Here is a 26,773-nt window from a genome sequence, read left to right as displayed (position 1 = left end):
ACATAATCTTATCCACTGAGATAAAGGGAATTATTTTTTTTTTAACTAAAGAAAAGTGGCTTGGGGATCATTTTGACCACAAGGGACTTAAAAGGGTTAAGCCGAAACAAAATGTATAATTTTTTTCTATCTGGATTCAGTAAAATATTGTCAAGGCAAGTCAAATGTGATTGTTAGTGATGTGCTATGAGGTTATGTTTGTTTGTAGATGTTAAAGCATTTTTGCATGTTTCAAGGTCAACAGGCTGGTGTCCCTCGCTATCGCTTCAGGAAAAGAGATAAAGTTCTCTTCTACGGCAGGAAAATTATGAGAAAGGTGAGTCACACTTGGCTAGAACTGGTAGGATTTGTACCCCGTTTTTCAATTTCTAATTATTAATCATATCAAAGTGACTTGTTTGTCTTCAAGCTCTAAGATAAATGGCAGACTGCACCGACTTGCTCATAGATTTAATTAAAACGTATCATCAAATAAAACTTTACTCTTCCTACACTAGAGGGCAGCATACAGTCTACAAATCAGATCATTCTGCATGTACTGCACTACACACATTTAGGAGACTAACAGCCAGATCTATTCATTTAATCTATGTCCTTCCCTTTGTTTGTCTATTCATATCTTTCAGGTCCAGACATTGTCCTCTACACCAACCTCCACTTCAGTTTCTAAACAACGCTCACGAAAGAGGCCTAAAGTTTTAACCATTGCTCGCAGGTGTGTTTCTTTGTAATTCTTTCCCTAATTCTCATTCCAAGTGTCTATAATTCGGTTTTAAGGTGTTTGATCACAGCCCTTTTGCTTGATCTTTCCATGATGTCATAAAGGATCCTACGGATCAGAAAGGAGCCGCCCACGATACAGCCCAAAGAGCCCCCTCCCGCCCTCCTGGAGGCAGACCTTACTGAGTTTGATGTGCAGAACTCAAACCTGCCCTCTGAAGTACTGTATATGCTGAAAAACGTCAGGTGAGCAAGATTGTAGGGTCACATGCTCAAAGCTGCATGGTTTTTCAGACCTTAAGTTAAATTAAACAAATTATGTGCAGTCCTTATGCTAAATACTGTGTTTTCGTGGATGCATTGTAGGGTACTTGGTCATTTCGAGAAGCCCTTGTTTCTGGAGCTGTGTCGGCACATGGTGTTTGTGGAACTGCAAGAAGGGGAGGGGTTGTTCAAACCAGGAGATGATGATGACAGCATTTATGTGGTTCAGGATGGACAGCTGGAGCTTTCAATCCAAGAAATTGTAAGGATGAGCCAGAAGATTTTCCTTTTGGATTGACTGCCTTAAAGCAGACGTTTAAGGGTGGTTTCCTGGACAGGGATTACAGGGTTCCCATTGGTCAAGTTTGTGAATCTGGGGGAAAAAAATTCAAGGCCCTTGGAAGTTTTTGAAAATATACATACATGCAGGTCATTGAAAGTGCTTGAATCTATTTTATGCAAGAAGGTTTCTGGAAAAAAATCCATATTATTCCCGGTGTATTGTAGGATAATATCACAAAAATGTTAGACTTTTTAAGCACACGTGCTAAACTTTTCGCTTTAAATGCTTATATCTTCTGTATGCGAATGTTGATTCATACCAAAATGCTTTTTTTGCATAGTTGTGTTTGACACATAAAAACGTCTCGGGTTACGTATGTAACTGTGGTTCCCTGAAAAGGGAACGAGGCGCTGCGTCTCCCTTGCCATACTTCCTGCGTCCCTGTAATGGCGTCTTTGGCAATATATACCTCCTGACTCCAGCGTCACCCTGTCTTTATCATTAGGCCTCACCATTGGTTAAATTTGATATACACATTCAGACGCACTTACCCTTGGAGGCGTACCCAAAGTGTCACCGCAGTGACGCAGCACGAGTTCCCTCAAAAGGGAACTGTAACAATGTATCCTTGCTCTCACTTTAAATGTTTCCCCACATTTAGTCCTTGAATTTGAGGGTATTGGACCTGGAAAGTCCTTGAAAGGTCCTTGAATTTGAAGTTAACTAAGGTGTGGGAACCCTGGGATTAGACTTAAAGCTCCACTGTGTAAGATCTACTCCCATCTAGCGGTGAAAGTCTATATGACAAGCAACTAAATATTACTTTCTAGCCCCCCCCATTCGGAACGCGTTTTAACTCGTACGGTGGCCCGGCCGTGTCATGCCACGGTTAACATGGCTTCCAGTAGCTACAAAGCAAAACCAATGAGAAAAAATGAACAATTTGCAATGTCCTTTGCCTGTGATCCATCAAAGCACAAAGATTTATGTTTAACATGAAAAAAGTCTGATTGTCATGATATGTCCGCTTAAAATCACATACAAATAGCAACCATGACGGGTTTAAATGGACGCGAACTAATATTATGTCAAAGTACAATGCTTATGTTTTAAGTAAACGTTACATGTCCGTGTATATGTAAGAGCTTTCTCTCATATTGGTGAAAAAAGATCGCGCAACTTTCACAAGCTTGTAAAATGAAACGAAAGACGCGCAGATCAGACGCTTTTATCAGAGTATTACGTTAACTTATGTCAGACATTATGTCAGAGTACAATGCTTATGTTTTAAGAAAACGTTACATGTCCGTGTATATGTAAGAGCTTTCTCTCATATTGGTGAAAAAAGATCGCGCAACTTTCACACGCTTGTAAAATGAAACGAAAGACGCGCAGATCAGACGCTTTTATCAATGAAAGGCTAAAAATAGCGCTGTCACAGTGTGTTTGTGCTAGAGGTCAGAACAGATGAAAAACACTTAACTTATCTCAGTACCTCAGATTACATAAATGGGCGGAGAGACGGCGTGTGTCTGTTCAAACACATTAAACCACATGCATGTTTACACTAACACGTGTTATGCATAATCATGCTAAAGTTAGCCAAGGAACTATAAAACTTCAAGTTTACAACATGGACTGTATAGATGTAAACGAATATGCTGAATTACCTGTGGAGAATATAGAAAGTGCAACTTCAGTGTCCCTTGAGTCCCATCTTGGAAAACTAACTCCAATAGTGACTTTGGTCTTGATATTTTTCCTGTCACGTTGTCGTTTAAAATCCCCGTTTCGCATCCTTGGCGATTTGTTTTAATGTCCTCGAGAATATGTCTTCAACAGGCTTTCAAATCAAAGCATTAGATCGCAGGTTCATCACGGTGTGCGGTTGTTGTAAAATCCGAAGGATTCAGCTACGCAGGTCACAGGCTGGATACGTCATCAAGCCTGGTTTATTTAAATTAACTGAGCATTACATTCGCAAGTCATACGCATATTACATCAATTTACAATTAACTAAGAATAATTGTCAGCTTTATAATTGTTTATATTCTGAAATAAGACTGTCTTGATGACGTATACCGCCTACACATGCAACCTCTGGAGGCTTCAGCTATCGGGCGGGCAGCGTGAGTGTAGAGTGAAAGCGCGAAAGGCGGAGCTTGAATTTCAGGAATGTCCCTCGTCGGCGAATGTATTTCAAAGATGGAGGCACAACATGGATTCAGCCAGAGAGCGCTTCGACGGTATGCATTTTAAATAGCAGATTCTACACTTACGAGAATACTTTGATTAGTGGGTGGGAAGTAATTACACATGAATGAGCACATACTTTTGAAAGAAAACATGGGTTTTTGTTAAGAATTAACTCAATAAAGTACACAGTAGAGCTTTAATTAGGAAATATAACTAGTTTAAACAAACATGCCTTACTAAAAACATTACTTGTGTGCATTTTGAGGCAAAAAAAGGGCACTGATGTATTTTAAGATATGTCAGTGCAAGTTGTTTGTAGTTTGAACAGCTCTTACATTTATTTTAGGTTAGGACTAGTCTAATCCCTGTCTGGGAAACTGCCCCTTAGGGTTTAATTCATTTCCATAGATGAACAAGTAATTATTAAAACTAACTTATTTTGAGAGCTGTACCTCCATAAATATGGAAAAAATCATTAATCCAGTGTTTAAAAATGTGCAGCACTTTCAAGTATGAAAAACATAAACATTTGAAATTAATGAAACTGTATATAGGTTGCTCGAGGGTTGCCATCACACTACTAATTGTACCAAAGCTTACGTTGGATAAGAGATATCAGCTAAATAACAATTATGTAAATGAAGCAGTGTTCCCCTGCAGTTTTTCCTCCTGTGCATCTATATGTGTGTGTGTGTGTGTATTTCAGGATGGCACAGAGCCTGTGGTGAAGGACGTGTTGCCCGGGGACAGCGTTCACAGTCTGCTCAGCATTCTAGACATCATTACGGTATGTTCTGTTTGACTTCTTATCCAGCTCCAGAGCATATAGAGATAAATTCTTTATTCCTCTCTCGGTCTCGTTCTCCAGGGCTATCCTGCTCCGTATAAGACCGTGGCTGCTCGTGCAGCGGTCAGGTCCACCATATTGCGACTGCCTGCCTCTGCTTTCCAGTCTGTGTTTGAGAAATACCCGGAGACACTTGTGAGAGTCATACAGGTACAGATGGGCCTGAAATCTCCTGTGGATGTCTGCATCAAAGTGACCTTAGACATTATATATCTTTCTTAGTCATGCTGTATACGAAGGACTTTTGTGACTATACTTAATGTAAATGGTAGTGAATGTGTATAAAAGTATTGAACTTTTTTATTAGCTGTTATACAATCCACACGTTTTTTTTTTTTGTTATAGCATGGTCTTTTAAAGTGATAGTTAACCCAAAAATGAAAATTCTGTCATCAGGGAGATATTTTGAGGAATGTTCATAATCAAACCATTCATGAGCCCCATTCACTTCCATAGTATTCATTTTTCCTACTATTGAAAGTGAATAGGGCTCACGAATAGTTTGGTTACAAACATTCCTTAAAATATCTTCCTTCATGCTCATCAGAACAAAGAAATTTATACAGGTTTGTAACAACATGATGACAGAATTGACATTTTTGAGTGAACTATCCCTTTAACAGCATAGATGTTTACATTAGAATGCAAGGGATGCAAATGGGATTGGAGTAATTTGGTTTGAGCCGTTTTCTATTTCTAGATTGAGAACCCCTGGCATAGATGCTGGTTTTATTTGCCACTAATTTACAACAGCATTATTTACATAAATTTGGTTAAATTTGTGGCTGAACTTTATCTGTTTGTGGCCATTTAGATAATCATGGTTCGTCTGCAGAGAGTCACTTTCCTGGCACTCCACAATTACCTGGGACTGACAACAGAGCTTTTTAATCAGGTTTGATAGACCACACACACTCACACTCGGTGTTATTTAATGCTACGTTAACCCCCATCGTCATAATCACTCCTGTTTTGAGCCGTAAACCTCAGCCAGATTAAATAACATGGATCATAAGACCTCGAGTCTCATTTTAAGGACACCGACTTTAACACGCTGTGGATCGAAAATCTCCCATCAGCCTTCAGTGTATGCCACAGCACAACACTATACATGTGAAAATCACAGGAGGCGCACATCATCCTTCCTTTCATCTCAGGACCAAAGGCAGGCTGAGGGAGTCGTTTTCGATTTAAATGGGACATTTCAAAAGACTTTTTTAAGATGTCAAATAAATCTTTGGTGTCCCTAGAGTATGTATGTGAAGTTCTAGCTCAAAATATCATATAGATAATTTATCATAACATGTTAAAATTGACACTTTGTAGGTGTGAGCAAAAATGTGCCGTTTTTTGGTGTGTCCTTTTAAATGCTAATGAGCTGATCTCTGCACTAAATGGCAGTGTCGTGTTTGGATAGTGCAGTTTAAGGGGCGGTATTATTATAAGATGATCCCCTTCTGACATCAAAGGGGAGCCAAATTTTAATGAGCTATGTTTTAACATGCTTGCAATGAACGGTTTACCAAAACTAAGTTACTGGGTTGTTCTTTATCACATTTTCTAGATTGATAGAGGCACTTGGGACCCAATTACAATACCTAAACATGAAGAAAGTCATATTTTCATTATATGTCCCCTTTAAAGAGTACTTGTGGTTTGTGATGCGTATTTTACTTTTCGAAGTCACGTCAACAGATACAACCTGTCAAGTCTTTAAAGGGGACATATCATGAAAATCTGACTTTTTCCATGTTTAAGTGTTATAATTGGGTCCCCAGTGCTTCTATCAACTTAGAAAATGAAAAAGAACAACCCAGTAACTTAGTTTTGGTAAACCATTCTCTGCAAGCATGTGAAAATAGCTATTGAAATTTGGCTCCCCTTGTGATTTCAGAAGCGGATAATACCGCCCCTTAATCTGCACTATCCAACCACGACACTGCCATTTACTGCATAGATCAGCTCATTTAGAAGGACACACCCAAAAATGGCACATTTTTGCTCATACCTACAAAGTGCCAATTTTAACATGTTATAATAAATTATCTATATGGTATTTTGAGCTAGAACTTCACATATACTGGTACTCTGGAGAAACCAAAGATTTATTTGACATCTTAAAAAAATATTATGAAATGTCCCCTTTATTCATATATATATATATACATATATACATATATATATATATATATATATATATATATATATATATATATATATATATATATATATATATATATATATATATATATATATATATATATATATATATATATATATATATATATATATATATATATATATATACACATTTTTTTTTCTAATTCTCATGGACAGCCTCAGAGACAAAAAGGACGATGACTTCTAAATTATTGTTATAATTAGCTATGTATATTATTAATAGTACATAGTTATCAGTAAGTTGTGTATTAACTTGATCTACCTTGGGAGCAAGACGTCAGACAATCAATGTTGAATCCCTCTGTACACCAGATGCTTAAAAGTGTCTGAGGATGTGTATTCATGTGTTTGTAGGAAAGACAAGCAGTGCCTCTCATTGCAGTCAACAGTGTGCTCACAGAGGGAAGTCCCAGCAGAGTCCCGCGCAGACCCCACGCTCAGTCAGCACCAGATGATGAGCATCTGCAGAGCTCTGGAGACCAATTTGCCGATACAGGTATACACACACACAGCTTTTAACTTTTTAAACAAACACTGATTTATGGTAAAATTACACATTTCAAAAGTATATGTTTCTCTTCATTCAGATGGCGGGCAAGGGGGCGCTATTGAAAACGCATCTGATGTTGTGCGACGGTCTCGCTCTGTGTCAATGCCTGTAGACAGCACAGGTACACAGCTCACTTTCATGTTATTCATCCTTCTCATTCACACAGTGTCTGATCTATAATTAAGCTTTGAAAAACAGTTTCTTATGGTTTTAAAAAGTTGGATTTATAAAGAGAAAAATTGTGATTGCACAAGCCTGGAAAGTGGTCTAAAATTAAAATAAAAAATCTATCCCAGTAATCTTTATATGATTTAGATAATATAAAACCAATCACATGATGATACATATTTGGCTCTGGATGAAAATTTACAGATAAACAATTAATCTATTTAAAGGGACACTCCACATTTTTTTGAAAATATACAGATTTTAAACATTAGATTTTTATTGTTTTGGAATCCATTCAGCTGATCTCCGGGTCTGGCGCTTGCACTTTTAGCATAACTTAGCACAATACATTGAATCTGATTAGACCATTAGCATTGCGCTAAAAAATAACCAAAGAGTTTGGATATTTTTCCTATTTAAAACTTGACCCTTCTGTAGTTACATTGTGTACTAAAACGACGGAAATTTAAAAGTTGTGATTTTATAGGCAGATATGGCTAGGACTAATCTATCATTATGCCATAATAGTCAAGGAATCTGCTGCTGTAACATGGCTGCAGCAGGCGTAGTGATATTGATAGCGAGATGCTAATGGTCTAATCAGATTCAATGAATTATGCTAAGCTATGCTAAAAGTGGTACCGCCAGACCCAGAGATCAGCTGAATGGATCCAAAAAGGTACAAATCAAATGTTTAACTCTAGGGGAGCTGGAAAATGAGCATATTTTTAAAAAAAGTGAAGTGTCCCTTTAATAATATATTTTATACAACAGTTCTTTCTGGTTCTCGAATCTGATTGGGTGATAGCCGTGATATATTCTACTAGTATCGTAACAGTAGCCGCTTCACCATTTTGCATCGTTTACATATCTACCACTGCTCACACATTCAGTTGTACAAACGCTGTTTTTAAGGACTTTCCGTGTCTCAATCAGTTTCCCAACTCCCTAGGTTGTGAATCTGTAAATATGTGGATCATTCCTATTCCTTTCGAAGATCAGAGCTATTCTTGATGCATAAACTTGAGGGAGTTGTGAGATTGTGTACATATCGTGGCCAATTAAAATCCATTTGGCGATTTGTGCGATTAAAACAATTATCTCTTTATCTGGAGAGTGCATCCCCATTCCGAAGTGCCCTTGAAAGGGAGCAAAAATGAGTATCGCTCGCAGACTTGTGTGATATAGATCTATATCATAACGGCTGTGATTACCTCCAGCACTCGGCCTGCGGCCTCTGGCCTAATCAAAACCATGATGAGATCGAGCTACATCACACTCCTATGCGAGTGATTTAGCTTGAGTGGATACTAAGTATGTGCTGAAAGTTGTGCAACCTTGTGGTTTGTGTGTGTGTGTGTGTGCAGGATTGGCTGGAAATGACCTAAACATGGCCTACGAACGGGCACGTGTCACCATAGATGATCCTCCATCCAGTCCAGTCGCATACAAGGTCTTCATTCCCCTCAATTTCATCTCATTGCTCTCCAGATGCTTTCAAAATATCTTTATAGAGTAAAACATTACAACCTTTTATCTATTTTTTGTAATTTCTCTCATTCTCCAGTCCATTCTGAAGAAGAGCGTAACTATGCAGCATGCTCCTTCCACCGTGATTCATTACACAGACAGCGCACCACACTCAGATGTGCCACCCAGTAAAGTGGGGGCCATGTTTCAGGCCGCCAAGAAAGACCTGCTGGGGTTAATTCAGCTGCAGGTCAAAACATACATTCATCACTGGGAAATGTTATCATGATACATCAAACATGCTTGATTATTTATATGTCTGTCTTTGGCTTTTCTTTTTACTGTGTGTTAGGACCCCAGTTTGCTGGAGGGCAGAGTGACACTGCATCAGGTTAAGGCTGGATCTGTTGTTGCTCGACAAGGCGATCAGGTCAGAAATCTTATAGGAATTTCACTTAATATAGCTGTGAATACAATCTCCTATTCCTCCTAAAGGAAGGATGGCATGAGTTACCGCCTAATAAGTTTGCCAAAACTTTGCCATTATGACGGGCGGCATAAAAAGATATCTTTGAGCTTCCTTACCAATTTTACACATTAACTCAGCCAGTGGTGTCACTTTGGTGTTTTAACACTAGTCACTTCACCTGTTTATCTTACACTGACCTACTGCCACACGACTCTATATTTGTCCCTCAGGACGTGAGTTTGCAGTTTGTGATCTGTGGCACACTGCATGTGTATCAGCGGATGATCGATAGAGAGGAGGAGACCTGTCTGTTTGTGGCTCACCCAGGAGAGCTGGTGGGTCAGTTGGCAGTGCTGACAGGGGAGCCATTGATTTTTACCGTAAAAGCGCAACGGGACTGCAGCTTTCTGGCCATCGCCAAAACGCACTTCTACGAGTACGTCACACTCCTTAAATATTGCAGCAGCAGGGTCATTTTTTCTCCTTATACAAAAGATGTGCACCTGCACCATGGGGAATTTCTTAAATATAACTATTTTTTCTGAATAAAGTCTAATGTAGTCATGTTCTCATTGGCAGGTGAATAATGAAGAACAAAATTACTTTTTACATAGAATTTGTGTAGGGGTGCGCGGGGCAAAAACTTACGCGGGGTGGTTGTAACACGGACTGTTTACATTGTTGCACAAGGTTGAGCGTTTTGATTTTCCGGTATTTTTTTCACACTGCCAAAAATCCAATGTTATGTCATATTAATCAGTGTCTTGTTGACTAAAACATAGCATCGTTTTGAAATATGTCTGCAGCTCTTAGCAACTTTTTTGGTGGGCTTGAAAATATTTTGACCCAGCGGGGTTAATTGTAACACTGTGTTATAACCCCTCAGCACTTACGATATGAAAACCGCTAACGTTAGTGTAATTCTTGCCGTTGTTTTAAATAGGCTACACACGAATGATTGCTGGCTACCAACAAAATAAATGTGCCTGTCTTATCAAAAATCGTACATCAATTTATTTATTTATTTTTTAATATTGATTAAATAAGGCCACGTCAAAAATTGAAATCATAATGAAATGAGTGGCTAAAATCAGACTTTGATGCTCATTATCTATTTGATTTTGAAACTGTAGTATGGTTATTACAGACTGGGTCATATATTAAAAAAATTGTCGTAATTGTGCTGCTTTTTCTCACATATTTAGACATTTGTATCCATTTATAATTGAACTATTGTTAGAAAAGGGCTGGATGAATGAATACAGTGTGGATACCTGTCTATTATAGACCGATATATAAACAATATCCACTTTAAGTATATAGACAAAATAGTGTTAAAATATTTGCCTGCAAACTTAATTTTTAGCAAGTGTTACAACTAACCCCCTGCCTGTTACAATTAACCCCACCCATGGGGTAAGTTGTAACGTTAGATGTTTAAAAGTTATGCATATCCAGATATATGTGTGTATATTTTTGTCAGGATCATGAGAGCTGAGCCCACAGTAGTTCTGAATGTAGCTCATACTGTCGTCAGAAGGATGTCACCGTTCGTCAGACAGATTGACTTTGCCCTTGACTGGATGGCTGTGGAGGCAGGCAGAGCTGTTTACAGGTCTAATTCATTTCTTTTTCCTATTATTAGCATAAACACTGCACATTGATTAGCATGTATAAGTATTAAACATAATCTGTCCAGTGTTCTTGGCTTGGCCCAGATAAACTCTATTGTTAAGTTATTTCTCTTCTATAATTTCCTCAGTAAGAGATTTGGACACAATACAATCTAATAAACTTGACAATTTCTTCTTCAGTACAGGCCTCTGGGTTAGACAGATAAGCTCTCCCAGCATTTTATAAATCTTTTATGAAAAATGACGCCATCCAGTCTTTCTCCTCTCTTTTTTTTCTTACATTTTCTCTCTTTCTCTCTCTCTCAGGCAGGGTGATAAGTCGGACAGTACTTTTATAGTGCTCAGTGGCCGTCTACGTTCCGTCATCATGAAGGATGATGGGAAAAAAGAGCTGACTGGAGAATACGGCAGAGGAGATCTCATCGGAGTGGTGAGGCTTTGCTCATGCACAACATATGCATACATATATTGTAAATCACAACATATACAGGCCTAGCATAAATCTGCTTCTCAGACTTATTTATTGCAATCACTTTTTGTTTCCATAAAGAGGGGACGTGCTATAATGTAAATATAGTCATAGCCAACACAGCCTCAAGTGCTTTAAAGTGGTAGTTCACCCAAAAATGAAAATTAGCCTCATATGTCATGTTGTTACAAACCTGTATACATTTCTATGTTAGGATAAATGCAAAGAAAGATATTTTGAGGAATGTTTGTAATGCCGGGTACACACCAATAGATTTTTACATCTTAGAAGATTTTCAAAAAACACACAAACAGATTTTCATCCAGAGTCTCGACTGTGAACACAGGAAATCTCACAAAATCTCGCGAGACTTCATATTAAGTATTGCGGACGGAGGAAGAAATTTTAATGATAGTGTTTGGAATGATTTTCACGTTGTACAAACATTTGTGCTGTTGCCACAAATCAACAAGCTGATCCTCCATCTCTGATGTTCACATCAAATTCACTTTGTGCTGCGCCATGACTACTTCCATCATCTCTCTTTCTGATTGGATATTGTTTCGTTTCACGTGATAATCTCAAGAGAGTGCGCGCGTTTGTCCTCTGGGTTCCTCCCACACATCAGGATTTATGTTTAATATTTATGTTTCACGATCGGGGCGGCTCCGACGTTCTTCCGATTAGATTCGGACACTCTTAACACACCCCACACCAAAGGGAAAATCTGATAAGATAATCTGTAGAACCATCAAGATAATTGGGATATAGCTAGAACTGTCAAAAGGGGGAAATCGGCCCAAAATCAGCCCGATTATCTTTTGGTGTGTACCCAGCATAACCAAACCTATCAGAAGCCCCATTGACTTCCATAGTATGTAGTTTTTCCATAGTATTTAGTTTTTCCTACTATGGATGTCATTGGGGGTTTTGATTGGTTTGGTTCCCTTTATACAGGTTTGTATCAACATAAGGGTGATTTGTCATTTTTGGGTGAACTATTTCTTTAACATTGTTTATGCAGGTCTGATATATTAAACATGTTATACAAAATACTCTACTACAAAACACTATTTCCCATTATCTATTTTGTATATTTCTCATTTACAGCTTTCATAACCTCTAATAACTTTATTGTTATTGAGATGACTCAACAGTGATGCAGGTTATGTTTCTGGGCTTCCATTTTCATTTAGTATTTCATATTGTGCTCATTAAATGTTCAGTATTACCCATTACTGCCATCATTTGTACTTCAGCAATCACATTTCACCTAATCATATGTGCACCAGAAAGAGCAGAATTGCTTTGTATCTCTCAGGAGATTCCTTCATCTCGTCATTTTCAATTGCTCATTGTGATTGGCTGACGTCTTTTGCGCCTCAGTGATGCATTTGCTTCTAAGAATACCTGGCCATGCCGATGCCATGGTTACCTGCGCTGGAGAACACTTGTGATGCATTGTCCATTGCGTGAGTGATGACAATGAAGGCCTGATTTCATGATTCAAATTGGGTCTCCATCTACGTCACCTAATGACCATTTGTATTTCTTGATATTCGAGTGTCTTTGACAACGATCTGTGCTCTTATGTGAAATCTAATATCGGTGTTTGTGAATGGTCGTTACATTTTTTTATACAATAACAGTTCTGTCATTATTCACCCTTGGTTTCTTTGAATGACAAGATTAGGGCTGTTAAAAACATATCAAAAGCATCCTTATAATCAATATCAACTGTGTTAGGAACAACCTTAAAGGGACATTCAATTTTTTTTTTAAATATACCCCTAGAGTTAAACATTAGATTTTTACCGTTTTGGAATCCATTCAGCCGGTCTTACGTTACCACTTTTAGCATAGCTTAGCACAATCCATTGAATCTGATTAGACCATTAGCATCTTGCTAAAAAATAACCAAAGAGTTTCAATATTTTTCCTACTTAAAACTTGACTCTTCTGTAGTTACATTGTGTACTAAGACCGGCAGAAAATTAAAAGTTGCGATTTTCTAGGCAGATATGACTAGAAACCATATTCTCATTTTAGCGTAATAATCAAGGACTTTTCTGCTTTAACATGGCTGCAGCAGGCGTAATATTACGCACTGCCCGAAAATAGTCCCCTGCCATTGAAAGTTACTAAGGGGACTATTTTGGGCTGCTGCGTAATATCATTGCACCTCCTGCAGCCATGTTACAGGAAAAATATTGAAACTCTTTGGTTATTTTTTAGCATGATGCTAATGGTCTAATCAGATTCAATGGATTATGCTAAGCTATGCTAAAAGTGCCAGTCCCGGAGATCGGTTGAATGGATTCCAAAACGGAAAAAATTAAATGTTTAACTCTAGGGGAGCTGGAAAATTAGTATATTTTTTTAAAAAGTGGAGTGTCCTTTTTATGCAAGTCATTGTATAATCATGTGCGTGTGTGTGTAAATTCAGGTGGAGGCTCTGACCCATCAGAACAGAGCGACTACTGTTCATGCTGTTCGAGACTCAGAGCTAGCCAAACTTCCAGAGGGAGCTCTCAGCTCAATCAAGAGGAAATTCCCACAGGTGTGTCCACCTTACTACCAGAAAACACATCAATGAGTTCTTTAGACCGTACACTATAACATCACTTCTGATCCTTCTTATCAGGTAGTCACAAGACTTATTCACCTGCTCGGACAGAAGATCCTCCAACAGGTTAATGGTCCTTTGACAGGTGTGTTTATCTACATAAATATTCATCAGTGTTTCTTCTTTACAGTTCCAAGACTATAGATAAGCCTCAGTGATACATAATAACTCGAGTATCTGGATCTATCATAACATCTAGCACGCAGCCTCGCTTTGCACACCCCTGGCAGTAAATGGGACGCAGGGAACCCAGCTTCAAATCTCTCCACCATCACTGTGCTCCCCGTGTCAGAAGAGGTTCCTCTGACCGCCTTCACCCTGGAGCTCCAGCACGCCCTTCTGGCTATTGGTGAGGAGCATTTAAGAAAACAAGCATTTGTATAGCAAGTTTATTGGCTGCTGTATAGTTCCGTGGTAGGACATTGCGTTGACACACACAAGAGTCTTAAGTTTGAAACGCATACTGGTAAAAATATGTCCCTTGTAATGTAAAGTTATTTTGGATAAAAGCGCCTGCAAAATGCATATATATAAATGTACATAACTATTTTCTGTTCGTCTTCTAGGAACCACTCTTCTCTTGACTAGTGACATCATCAAACAGCGCCTTGGGACTGCAGCCTTAGACAGGTGAGCCATCAAAGTGTCATTAAATAATAGCTTGTTGTCAAATAGTTTCTCAAAAGGTTATCAAAAGAGAGATTGTTAACCTCCATATTTATACCATTTGAGAAAGTGCAACGGGCAGCGAATGATACATCTATGCTGCCTTCAAAAATCGATCAGATGAAGGTATCTTAGGAGACAGGAAGTAAATCAGAAGTTGAATTCGGATGTGCCTTGGAATATAGCCTCCGAAGGCAGCATTTTATAGCTTTCGGGCACAGCCATGGACTGACTTTGGTGTCTTTCTGTTTGTTTAATTCACATAACTCATAACAGCGGCAGATCTACATAGAAAGGAAAAACACCAGATGGCATCGGAAAAATGCCAATACCATGCCACTGAAAATACAGATGCCTTAAATCTAGTCTGTTTAAGCATCTCAAACTTTTGTGTCAGTATGTGCCTGTGTCAATTTTAATTTCCCGTAATTTCATTGGGTTTACAAGAATAATGTTAATGGTTTCAATACATTTACATTCTTAACATTTTCTTGTAACCCTTTTAAGTCCCTTGGGGTCAATCTTACCCCAAGCCACTTTTCTTTATTTAAAAAACATGGTTCATTTCATCTCAGTGGAATAAGATTTTGTGACTTTTCTAGACTATCGGTCAATATTCATATAAAAAAACCTGGGCTTGATTCGGTCGTTCTAAAGATGTGTAAAAAAATTACCAAAAAGAGGCCATTTGGGGGTAAAAATGACCCCAATTGAAAATGAATGGGAAATGCAAAAAAATATTTTCTTTTTCTTTTTATTTGTCAAAAAAATCAATGCATCTAGAATAAATCTGAAAATTTAAACACAGAAAAGTATGCCTGGTACTACAGCACAAATGCAATATAGAAAAGACATGCTCAATCACACACACACACACAAAGTTATGACTACTACAGAGAGCATTTTTTACAGAATTTGGCAAAAAAACAGCCACAGATGCAAAATAAAGATGTAAATTGGTGGGCTCTAATGCTCACACACACACACACACACACACACACACACACACACACACACACACACACACACACACACACACACACACATAAAGACACATACACACATGTATGCGCAAACACGTACACACACACACACACACACTTACATTCAGTCAAATTTCTGTGGCATTTTGTAAAATTTCAAAAGGCATCCAAAACTACGAAAAATTCTACTATTTGAAATAATATTTATTTTTTATGTCATTTCTAATGTTTATATAAACATATATTCACAAAATGTATCACTAAAGTAGTGATGTGAGCAGTTGGCCACATCCAGTGAAATGAATGGGTCTCTATGGGCCTCTGCTGGTCAAAATGATTTATTTCCTAAACTGTAATTCTTTTATGTCTAAACACCAGATGACCAAATGTAGCAAATAACATCTAGATCAAGATTAAAACAATTTAAATCAAATTTAGATAATAATTTATGTCAAATTTTCATAAAAATGTGACATTTTACAGGCAAGCTAATGGTGTAGTTGACGAATTTAGTAGTACACTGGTACAAAAGTACTTCATATCTCCCAAAACACAGCATCAATGTATAAATGGGAAGTAAACAAAAAATTTGATATATTATTTGTATAATTAAAAATGTATAGATTTTTTATAATCACTCTAACTTCTGGGGTCATTTTTACCCCAAGAAACTCTAACGTACACAGGTCTTATGAGGGTTAAATACCTTTATAAGTACACTCTCTCTCCCTCTGTATCCCAGCGTGCGTGAGTACAGATTGTCGAGTTGGTTGGGTCAACAGGAAGACATCCACCGCATTGTCCTGTATCAGACAGATGTGTCCCTCACCCCTTGGACTCAGCGCTGTATCAGACAAGCAGATTGTATCATCATCGTGGGACTGGGCGAGCAGGACCCAGCTGTGGGAGAGGTATGATGTCACAACATCTTACTGTATGAACAGGTGCTGCTGGATTACATAAATAAAGTTAGATTAAACCAATATCATGCTCTATATTACACATTTATGTGGCTACTTACTGTAAAAGTTCATATAAAAATGTCCCTGTAATTTATCATTCCTTCAGGATGGCAGGTTTACCCCAAATAAAATGAAGTTATGTGAACCATAGCGCATTGAGCTAAATAAACTGCTCCTAGTCTTCAAGCCTTACCGAACCAAAAGTTTTTCTTCTGTACTGTAGGTCATTACAGAACCGCTCACGGGCAGAGTACACAACATAGATGTTACGAGACTCTAGTTGAACCACAGGTCCTGCTTCCTTTCCTAGAGAGTGAGAGATTAATCATTTACACCTAGCAGGGAGAGCGGTTTATGATAGCCTGGCTGTTTTTGGGGGTCCAGCATGTGTGTTTGAAGTAAAGCAACATCCTCATTGATCGTGTATTCAGCAGACTCTTAATATCAACCGCTGCTTTTGCTCATTGAATGAGATATTTATAGCTCACATTTGGTAAATGGGCTTGAAATGGGTATTTGTATTCACATGAAAAGAAGTAAGAGACAACATGGGTGTTCTCTTTAATGCACGCCAGCCCATCTGAAGACTAGATCAATAAGTATTATAAATGAATGGAACTTCTAAACAAAAAATGGATGTGTTTCTGATATATTTACGAGTTAGCATGCTTCATTACAGACTACAATTGCATTAATTTTATGCATTTAGTCTTTTAAAATATGATATTCCTATCCCCTGTCTCTCTCTCTCTCTCTCTCTCTCTCTCTCTCTCTCTCTCTCTCTCTCTCTCTCTCTCTTTCATTCAGCTGGAGCGTATGTTGGAGGGGAGCGCAGTGAGGGCACAGAAACAGCTGGTTCTGTTGCACCGTGAGGACGGCCCTCCTCCCAAAGGAACAGCAGAATGGCTGAATATGCGAAGCTGGATCTCCAGACACCTTCACCTGTCCTGCCCCCGCAGGGTTTTCTCTAAGAGGAGTCTGCCGAAACTGGTACACACATACATATACACACACAGTGTATCAAACATTCAATAATACATTAGAAATGATACTCCGAAAGCTCTAGGAATTAAAGCATGTGTTTCAATCACATTGAGACACATAATAAAGGGTCAACTCTGACCTGAGCGCCATGATTTCATTCGCTCCCTTTATTTGTCTTATGTCACACCAAACGCAAATTCAACAATTTGCGCGAGGAGATTTCAAACGAAGTCAATGCAAAGATGCGAATAGACGCCTCAAACACATAATATAGAGCAAGGACCTCGATGCTTCGCATTTGGTGTATACGCAACATTATGAGGTGTACACATCGAATGCGAATTCAACAATTTGCTTGAGTAGATTAGATACAGTGTCAATACAAAGATGCATGTAGCCGTGAACTTGCACGCGGCGATGCGAATGACGTGAATCGGGCAGCACTATAGACTGTTTCAGCCGTAACAACATAAACAAGCGGCTTTCGTGGTCAACATGTAGCATCCGGTAAGAATAAATAACAATAAAGTACTTTAAAAGTAGTTTATTTATATAACAAGCTAAATAAACAACACGTAGATTACTTTTTTAATTTTGTTATTTTCGATGAGGTATTTGTTCAAGAGTTCAGTTTAACAACTAGTCAGACCATTGAAAAAACTGAGACCGGAAGTCAAGTTCGGACCAGACGCGTATTGTGTCACAGCACGTGCGTCCGATTAAACCGTCTATTGGAGCGAAAAAACACGCCATTCGCCTCAAATGCGTCTTTGCGCAAGTTAAAAATATTAAACTCAAGTAAAAAATTTGCATGACACATAATTCAATCCTGTGAGTAATAGGGATGCTTAATGATTAATCGTGATTAATCTATAGCAGAATAAAAGTTTTTGTTTACATCATATATGTGTGTGAACTGTGTATCATAACTTTGTATAAATGAATGCACACACATGCATCTATATATTTAAGAAATGTTTACATGTGTATATACATTTGTATATTTATTAATATATAAATTTTTTTTTTCTTAAAATTATACATGCATGTGTGCATATTTATAAATACATATTTATTATACACAGTTTACACACATATATGATGTAAACAATTTTTTTTATTCTGCTATAGATTAATCGCGATTAATCATTAAGCATTCCTAATGAGTAATCTAGAGCGAGGAGCGTGTACCCAGCATTATTGGGCGTAAACATCAAATTTAAATTTCACAATTTGCGTGAATAAATTCCATACAAAGTCAATGCAAAAACGCGAATAGACGCAAACTCGAGTGGGACGATACAAATGACATGAATTTGGCAGCGCGAATGCCGCAAAACACGCCTCAAATGCGTCTTCGCACAAATTGAGAATATTCTAAAATTTAAATCCCACGAATATTCTAAAGCGAGAAGCGCATTGCTTTGTGTCATGCAAATTTTTCCCATTTGTGGTTTTCCTTAATTTCATTTGGTGTGTTGTGTGATTTTTGTTTCCCCCACCAGATAGAGATGTATCAGCGTGTATTCCAGAAATCCGCCGACCGCCACTCTGATTTTTCTCGCCTGGCCCGCGTTTTAACGGGCAACACCATCGCCCTGGTGCTTGGGGGAGGAGGAGCCAGGTACACACCGATTATACCTTTTCAAAATCAGAAATAGTTCAGTCAAAAAAGAAAATTACCCCATGATTTACTCCCCTTGAAGCCATCTGAGATGCATATGTCCATCATTTTTCAGACAAACACATTTTCAGTTATTTTAGAAAAAATGTCCACAGTGTCTTGTTAACCTAACAGTATTTTCCTTTGGAAGCCCTTTACCACCTCCTCTAAGTCTTTTTGACCTTCACTCTCTTTCTCTTTCTCTACTTTATTTTTCCTGATTGCCTCTATTTGTCTTTTGTGGTTGGCAGGAGGGGTTTTAAGGTTGGTTGCTATTTTCTCCCTTGGTTCCTTTGCGCAGTAACCTGTGATTAATTCTGTATATAGTGTTAATGATGTCCTGCCTCTCTTAGGATAGAAAGACTCTCTAGTTTTATTTAAAGATAAAGCAACACCGTGCTATTTATGTCTTACAGCTGACTGACAGAGTTGGTGTTCCCACTGCTGTTGGTTTTATTGAAGGCCTATTTAGGCATTATTATATTTTTTGGTCACATTCCAAGCCCAACAGTAAACAACTACAGTAATTATTGCTTTTGTTATAAGACGATTTTTCGATGGGTATTAATACTTTTTTCAGGGGTTGTTCTCAAGTGGGCATCATCCGAGCATTGAATGAAGCTGGAATCCCTATTGATCTGGTGGGTGGCACCTCTATCGGCTCTATGATGGGCGCTCTATACGCAGAGGACCGGAGTTATAGCCGGATGAAGATCAGGGCCAGAGGGTGGGCCATGGTGAGAGACCACTTTTTACCCCCCTAAAACACAACATTTCCTTAAAACACATCATTCTAACTTAAATTTGAACAATTTCAGGAAATGACATCTGTGTTTAAGAAAGTGCTGGACCTGACCTATCCCGTCACTTCAATGTTCTCTGGAGCTTCATTCAACTCTAGCATTAATGGTGTCTTCAAGGATAAACAGATTGAGGTGAGACTCGTTTCCTGGGAGACCACAATCAGCACATTTAGAGGTATAACATGTTTGGCTTTTCTACAGGATCTCTGGATCCCATATTTCAACATTACCACGGACATCACCGCCTCCGCGATGAGAGTGCACACTGACGGTAATGCCAAATATGTCACTTGCATTTTTAAACTTCTGCCTAACCAAGACAAATGCCCGATAGTTCCTGTTTCTCGATTCCAGGCTCTCTCTGGAGGTATGTACGGTCCAGCATGTCCCTTTCTGGGTACCTGCCACCACTGTGTGATCCAAAAGACGGACACCTGCTCATGGATGGAGGCTACATTAATAACCTGCCGGGTGTGTAGTAGGTCATTAGCTCCCTCCAGTCTGTTAATATGCCATGATATGCCAAAAAACACAGATCTGTTTATATGTAAAAGTGCAGAATGTGTGAAGACGTATGTGTTGGGTGGCATTGGTTTTGGTTTGTGATGGTGATTGATTGGTGCTGCGGGTGTCATCATCATCATCTTCCCTCCTTTTCAGCGGATGTGGCGCGTTCTATGGGTGCCAAGGTTGTGATTGCCATAGATGTGGGCAGCCAAGATGAAACCAACCTCACCAACTACGGTGATGCCCTCTCGGGCTGGTGGCTGCTATGGAAACGCCTCAACCCACTGGCTGAGAAGGTCAAGGTGAGCATACTCTGTGTCTGAGTAAAGGATTTCCTAACTAGTATTGCCTTGGTAGATGATATAACAGGTTAAAAAAAATTTCAGGTTTTGAACATGACTGAGATCCAGGCACGGCTGGCGTACGTATGCTCTGTGAGACAACTCGAATCTGTCAAGAATAGCGACTACTGTGAATATATCAGACCTCCAATCGACAGATACCGCACGCTCGAGTTTGGCAAGTTTGATGAGATCAGCGTGAGTCCTTTTTATCTTGCATCCTAAATAGCTTGATCTGTTTTTACTTTGTTTTCACATTTGCAGTTTTTGTGTACTTACACTCCCTTTCACGCTCAGCAGGGATTTGTTTTGGTTCACCACATGTGTCTATGTGTCACAGGAAGTGGGCTACCAGCACGGGAAGACAGTGTTTGACGTGTGGTGCAGAAGTGGGGTGGTAGAAAAGATGATGAGGGATAGACATCAGGAGGAATTTCACAAAACACAGAACCACAATGTGAGGCAGAGATTAACCAAGCAATTGATTTTAATCTAGTGAAGTGACTTGTTGAACCAGTTCTTCACTTTCGTTTATTGTGGATCCCACAGGTGGTGACCTGTCCAAATGCATCCTTCACCGATCTGGCTGAGATTGTCTCACGGATCGAACCAGTTAAACCTGCTGTCATGGATGGTAAATGATTTTGAAAGCTTTGTAAATTTACTTAAGTTTTTAACTGGATGTTGGCAGTCAGTTTCAGAGATTTTTGGCATGTTTCCTTTCGACGATTAAATTCCCAGCATATTGATCTCTCTTTGGCTGCTTCTTAGCTGGCTGTCATTTAGTGTTTGCATGTTTTGAGTACAAGCATCGTTAGGCTAATGTTTTGGAAATCCCACGCTCCCTTCTCTCTCACAGATGAATCCGATTATCATACAGACTATGAAGAAGAGATAGCAGAAAGTGCTCTGTCAGACATGGAGCTCTACTCCCATCACAGCGAGCACACAGAGGAGGAGCTGACCGCAGATACGGTGAATGTCACGTAAACACGCATATTTGAAGTCAAATTTTACGGCCATTTATTATGTCGGCCTTGTTTTCTTCCACTCAAAACGGATATGTTTTAAGGTTTGTTTACACTTGGCAGATATATTTCAATTAAAACAAAGTCTAGTACTATTGTATAGGTTGTGCGGGTCATTTGAGTAAATGTGAACTCTATCACCCAAATTAGGGGGTGTGCGATATAACGATATTTGATTGTGAATGATTACAATGTCTCCACAATCCACTTTTTCGGAAATATCATTCTATCAAGTACACGATAAGTGCAAGTACGCGACAAACCGAAGGGCCGGATATACTTTTTTCGGCACGACACATACACAATACAAAGGATTTTTTTATTTGAAATATTACTCTACCAGGTTGTAAGGGCAGCACCAATTTTTCGACATTTACAGTACATTAAAACAATTAGGATAGATGAAGGAAAATAGCGGATCCACAATTCCTGACAAAGTTTAGAACAAACAACAAGAAAACAAAGAGCAGGAATAAAACATTGATGACAAATATGCTTTCTGTTGTTGGAAGAAGTGAAGATAAAAGAAGAAAAAACGAAGGTGTGTGTACAAACGCTGTCTATTGCCTTAGTGTAATTGTTTGAAGTGTACTGTACTGTCTCAACATTTTCATGCGCAGGCACTTTCGAACGCGAATTTGCACTAGCATTAAATCTACACTTGATTAAAATATGCTTGAAAATGTACTTTGGCCTAAATTGTATGTATTTTTTTCCCCCTTTTATATTTTGTTACCTTGTACTGCATTTTTAAATGAGGGCATTAGTATGGCTTTATTAAGGCTCAGTAATGGCAAAATAGTCATGTTAAAAAACAAACATAAAAAAGAATCGTGCTAAAATGGTGAAACCACTATTTTCCAGGGGGGAAAAAACGTGATATGATATTTTCCACATATCGCCCACCCTTAACCCGAACCTTGGTGCACACCAAACAACCGAGAAGAGTTCGCTGAAAAGGTGGATTTCGGTCCGCTTCGTATGAAATGTGAACGCGACCCGGATCAAAGACATCTAAACTTTTTTCACACTTTTTTGTCAACCGAACCCCCTTTACCTAAATTATTTACTTGAAGACCCCCTGAGATTTTAAGTTAATATTTAATAGCACAATTGTTTAACTTTATTTGAAGAGTTTGGTTCCAAAACGCAATAAACGCCATTTTTGAAAAAATGAGTTACTGCCAGAATCAGTAATATATCAGGTCAGTATTAAAAAGTAAATTCTTTATTTTACGCAAAATCCAATATCCGCCGTGTTATTCTGTCATCTTTTCTCCCTTTTTTCCCAAAACGCGATAAACGGCACTCCTCCTTTTTAACAGAACGCAATAAATCCGTTCCAGAAATTACAGCGCACCATTCACGCAATGTAAACAAACAATGGCAGCGCGTTGAGTACACGGAGTCCTAGTTTTCCTCATCTATTTTGTACTTCGTGATCAACAAACAAACAAAAACAAAATATTACTTTAATAGCATTAATGACATTAATGTTTATATTTTTAATTTGTGTGTACAACTAGTCAACTAAATGAATATAACATGGCAAAGATGAATGCACATTTATATAGGCTATTGATTCAATAGATTTATAGCATTTTGATTAAAAACTTGTCATGGATTTATTGTATTTTGTGGAAAAAATAATCTGTTTTTGTAATAAATCTTTGAAAATTTAGTGGATTTGAATATTTTATGTTTTTATAACCTAAAGATGCTATGTGAAAGTTTGTAACAGAAAATAGTGGTTTTCATCTTGACACTTTCTTGGTATAGAAAACAAGTTTTTACCGAAATTTGTCAAAATGGATTTATTGCGTTTTGGAACTCTTCATTTATTTTTAATTTATTTGAACTTTTTAATTTATTTGTTTTTCATCTGTTTATCTGTAGTATTTAACACAGTTATGTTATATTACCTTAATCTGAAAATGTTTTGTAGTGTTATGTAATGGTCACATAACATGCAGATGAAACAAATAAAAAAACATATTTTGTTAGTTTTATTTAAATTATTTTTAAAATAATTTATTTGCGTCTTATAATTTAATTTGTAAGTAATGAATTTCATTGTTTTTGTAAACTCACAAACCCCCTGCTATTCCATCATGAAACCCTAGTTTGGAAACCGTCATCTACTGTAACTGACAAAAAACAGGAAGTCATAACAAGATGAGTTTCTTATGTGCAAGAAGCGCTTATCTTCGTTCGCGCATATAACAGGAATTCCTGGAGCTGTTTTGGATGGTCTGCAAAACTTGTCGCAAAATATACATTGTAAAAGCTGACCAATCAGGTTGTGACCTTATCCTTGTGCCTTTAGGTTTGGTTTGCAGTAAAAATACCAGTGTAAACTAGTGATAGGACAAATATTGCAGAGGCCGATATATCGGCCGATATTTGGATTTAATTTTTTCTCGACATTGGCTGATAAATCTTCTTAATCTGCTAGTAAATTTCTCTGTTACTTCAATTTGTAATAAAAAGACAATCAGTGTCACTCAATGTAAAGCCAAAGTCTGACAGACAGTAAAATGACCAATCATGATTCACTTTTTAACATGACGTTATGTTGTGTCACACACAACACCAAAATAGTTCAACCGACTTATTCAAACAGTACCAATAGATGTCAGATCCACATTAAGTATGTCTTGTAAATATGTTTTAAGTAAAAAAAACATAAAAAACCTATTTCAGTCAACCTCTAGTTTGAACACTAAGTGAACCGGGAATTTTTTTATTTTTTGGTCAGTACAAGCTACAAGTGTGAACACGCCCTTTAGTACACATAACCTTTTTCCATCATCTCCCTGGCCATTAGTATCAAACACTTTGTTTTTGCTACTGTACCAGTTTGTTGATATTTGGTAACACATTTGAAAATTATTGTTCGCTGCGGCAGACCAACTTGCTAAATACAGTAGGTGTGATGTAAATGTGTGTGAAGACTTGCTAATTCTTTTTCTCTAGGATGAAGAGTTGGAGAGGACTCACAGACAGCGTGTGTGGTCCGACACGGAAAAGGAGGCGCGTGTCCTCCCAAACTCCGCAAACCTTAAGCCCCTCCAGCCCTCCAAATCAGAAAAGCACTTGGCCAAAAAACACTCCTGACCCTCGATCCCTTCCAGAGTATAAACACTGACACTCCCAAGATTCGGGATTAAAACCTGACATTCCAAGTTCTTCCTGAGGTTGAGAAGCAAAAACGTTTGTATTTGCAATGGCTTTTTCCATGTTCTATTGCAAAGAAATCCAAAGAAAAAGTCTTTCACAGCACTGTTTAAGACGGATTTGCCAAGTAACGTGGCATGAGGTTGTAAATCAAGACTATCCCAGTGTATCATCTTTGGAGTCGCTGACTGTGAACTCTGCTGGAAAACATTCGGATTGCAGTGTCAACTTTACTTAGTCTTGAATTACAGATGGAGGAGGAATTCACATGAGAAAGACAATCAATTTCAATGTTGTATTTATAAATTGTCGGATTTATCGGATTGCTTGAACCGCATTTCTTTCCACCATAAAAACAGCTAAAGAAGAGCGCAAAGACAAGTAAGCCGTCAAAAAAGAAAAGAATGTGATATTGACTGATGCTTGTAAGAGGTCTCTATTTATAAGCTCCAATGACTGATGTTGTTTTTGTTTAATCATCTCAGCAACATCCTGACAAGTTGATTTGTATAGCTTGTCTATTTCACACAGACGATGCTTTACTGAAGAAGACTTTGTCTGATGTGGACTGTAGGCAGCTTGGTGACAGATCTGATCTAACCAGAATCATTTATAACGCAGAATGTCTCAGATGAATTACCCTTCAGCAGTGTGTGATCAGACAAAATGAAAGCAGCCTATCAGTGCAAGACTTTAAAATCACGTCATTGTTAAATGTTAACCGTAGTGCCTTTTGAATAATATTCTCAAACACTAATCATTATGCCAGTATTGATTTATGTGCTAGTGTGTTAAGCACATGTTGATTGTAGATTATGTTTGAGCATGATGTCATTTTTCTGATTATGTCACATTGACTAACAAAAGTGCATGTGGAGATTTCTGGTTCATTCATTTTGATCGTTTGTGTGCCAACATTTATGTATAAATATGTTGTTATAACAATATGCTAATAATAAAGCTACAATTGTTCAGACATCAAGTTGATCTGTGTTGGGTCTTTTTGGGTCCAAAGCCAACCAAAATAAAAATGGACATTAGTTAGTGCCAAAAAAGAATATGCAATTGTTTCCAAATGACTGCACAATCTTGTGTCATTTGTCATCTTATTAAAATGCTAATCTCAAGTGTATTTTCCTTTGTTCCAAATTGAAATATTTTGAGACTGCTGAGCATTTCAAATATGTTTGCTTATTTAATAACGCCGGGAGGCTCGCGCTTAAACTGTCTGCCGTACAGTGCACTCCAGGAAACGCGTGAACTGTGCAATTATGAGGATGAATTATTGTATTTGACTGTTAGTCTATGGTTTTTATGCGTAATAGAGACTCAACAATCTTCAATCACTTCTCAGTGCCAACTCCGTGCAAAACAGCCTCAGCAGGCCACTACACGCGAGATTTACTGCAGACGATATTAAATAGAGTCAAAAGACTTTTGTGTAGTTGGAGCCATGGGACTGATCACATTTAATTAATTAATGCGTGTGCGTCACGTGCACTTAAACTACACTGACACATGGGGGATTGAATGTGGTTTTTGCACGCAGGTTTTAAAGAGCACTTGGGTGAAGAGTATAATCAACTGGGATTTGCTACAGTAGTTTATAGATATTAGCGATTCTATTCTGTACCATTTCATTTTATTCATACGGCTGTTTTTTATTGTTTAGTTTGTTTTGCATGACTGGAACACTTTAGATCTCAAGTTGGGGGTGTTGAAAATCTTAAAATGTAAGTCAAACTGCCGCTCACATGTAGTTTAAAGGTCACCTATGAGAAA

General features: G+C 38.1%; 1 protein-coding gene across 1 annotated transcript in view; it reads left to right on the top strand.

The window, feature by feature from the left end:
* Nucleotides 1-25,973, top strand: part of pnpla7a (patatin-like phospholipase domain containing 7a) — a 28,349-nt gene extending 2,376 nt beyond the window's left edge. Inside the window, exons 5-36 of the mRNA XM_065244101.1 lie at nt 237-316; nt 627-715; nt 826-966; nt 1,087-1,246; nt 4,170-4,250; nt 4,332-4,460; nt 5,125-5,205; nt 6,846-6,987; nt 7,079-7,162; nt 8,577-8,662; nt 8,777-8,929; nt 9,032-9,109; nt 9,379-9,584; nt 10,632-10,763; nt 11,089-11,212; nt 13,698-13,811; nt 13,896-13,962; nt 14,077-14,226; nt 14,444-14,507; nt 16,269-16,437; nt 17,296-17,478; nt 18,978-19,096; nt 19,716-19,872; nt 19,954-20,070; nt 20,140-20,209; nt 20,293-20,409; nt 20,599-20,747; nt 20,832-20,984; nt 21,127-21,243; nt 21,336-21,420; nt 21,646-21,761; nt 24,791-25,973. Coding sequence (XP_065100173.1) covers nt 237-316; nt 627-715; nt 826-966; nt 1,087-1,246; nt 4,170-4,250; nt 4,332-4,460; nt 5,125-5,205; nt 6,846-6,987; nt 7,079-7,162; nt 8,577-8,662; nt 8,777-8,929; nt 9,032-9,109; nt 9,379-9,584; nt 10,632-10,763; nt 11,089-11,212; nt 13,698-13,811; nt 13,896-13,962; nt 14,077-14,226; nt 14,444-14,507; nt 16,269-16,437; nt 17,296-17,478; nt 18,978-19,096; nt 19,716-19,872; nt 19,954-20,070; nt 20,140-20,209; nt 20,293-20,409; nt 20,599-20,747; nt 20,832-20,984; nt 21,127-21,243; nt 21,336-21,420; nt 21,646-21,761; nt 24,791-24,931 — 3,854 coding nt within the window. The 3' untranslated portion in view covers nt 24,932-25,973. The remainder of the gene's footprint in view (nt 1-236; nt 317-626; nt 716-825; nt 967-1,086; nt 1,247-4,169; nt 4,251-4,331; nt 4,461-5,124; nt 5,206-6,845; nt 6,988-7,078; nt 7,163-8,576; nt 8,663-8,776; nt 8,930-9,031; nt 9,110-9,378; nt 9,585-10,631; nt 10,764-11,088; nt 11,213-13,697; nt 13,812-13,895; nt 13,963-14,076; nt 14,227-14,443; nt 14,508-16,268; nt 16,438-17,295; nt 17,479-18,977; nt 19,097-19,715; nt 19,873-19,953; nt 20,071-20,139; nt 20,210-20,292; nt 20,410-20,598; nt 20,748-20,831; nt 20,985-21,126; nt 21,244-21,335; nt 21,421-21,645; nt 21,762-24,790) is intronic.
* Nucleotides 25,974-26,773: the final 800 nt, after the last annotated feature.

This window comes from Paramisgurnus dabryanus, chromosome 18 (assembly GCF_030506205.2).
Source record: "Paramisgurnus dabryanus chromosome 18, PD_genome_1.1, whole genome shotgun sequence".
NCBI classification, from domain to species: Eukaryota; Metazoa; Chordata; class Actinopteri; order Cypriniformes; family Cobitidae; genus Paramisgurnus; species Paramisgurnus dabryanus.
Note: the sequence above shows the minus strand (reverse complement) of the source record. Positions and strands in the feature narration are given on the sequence as shown.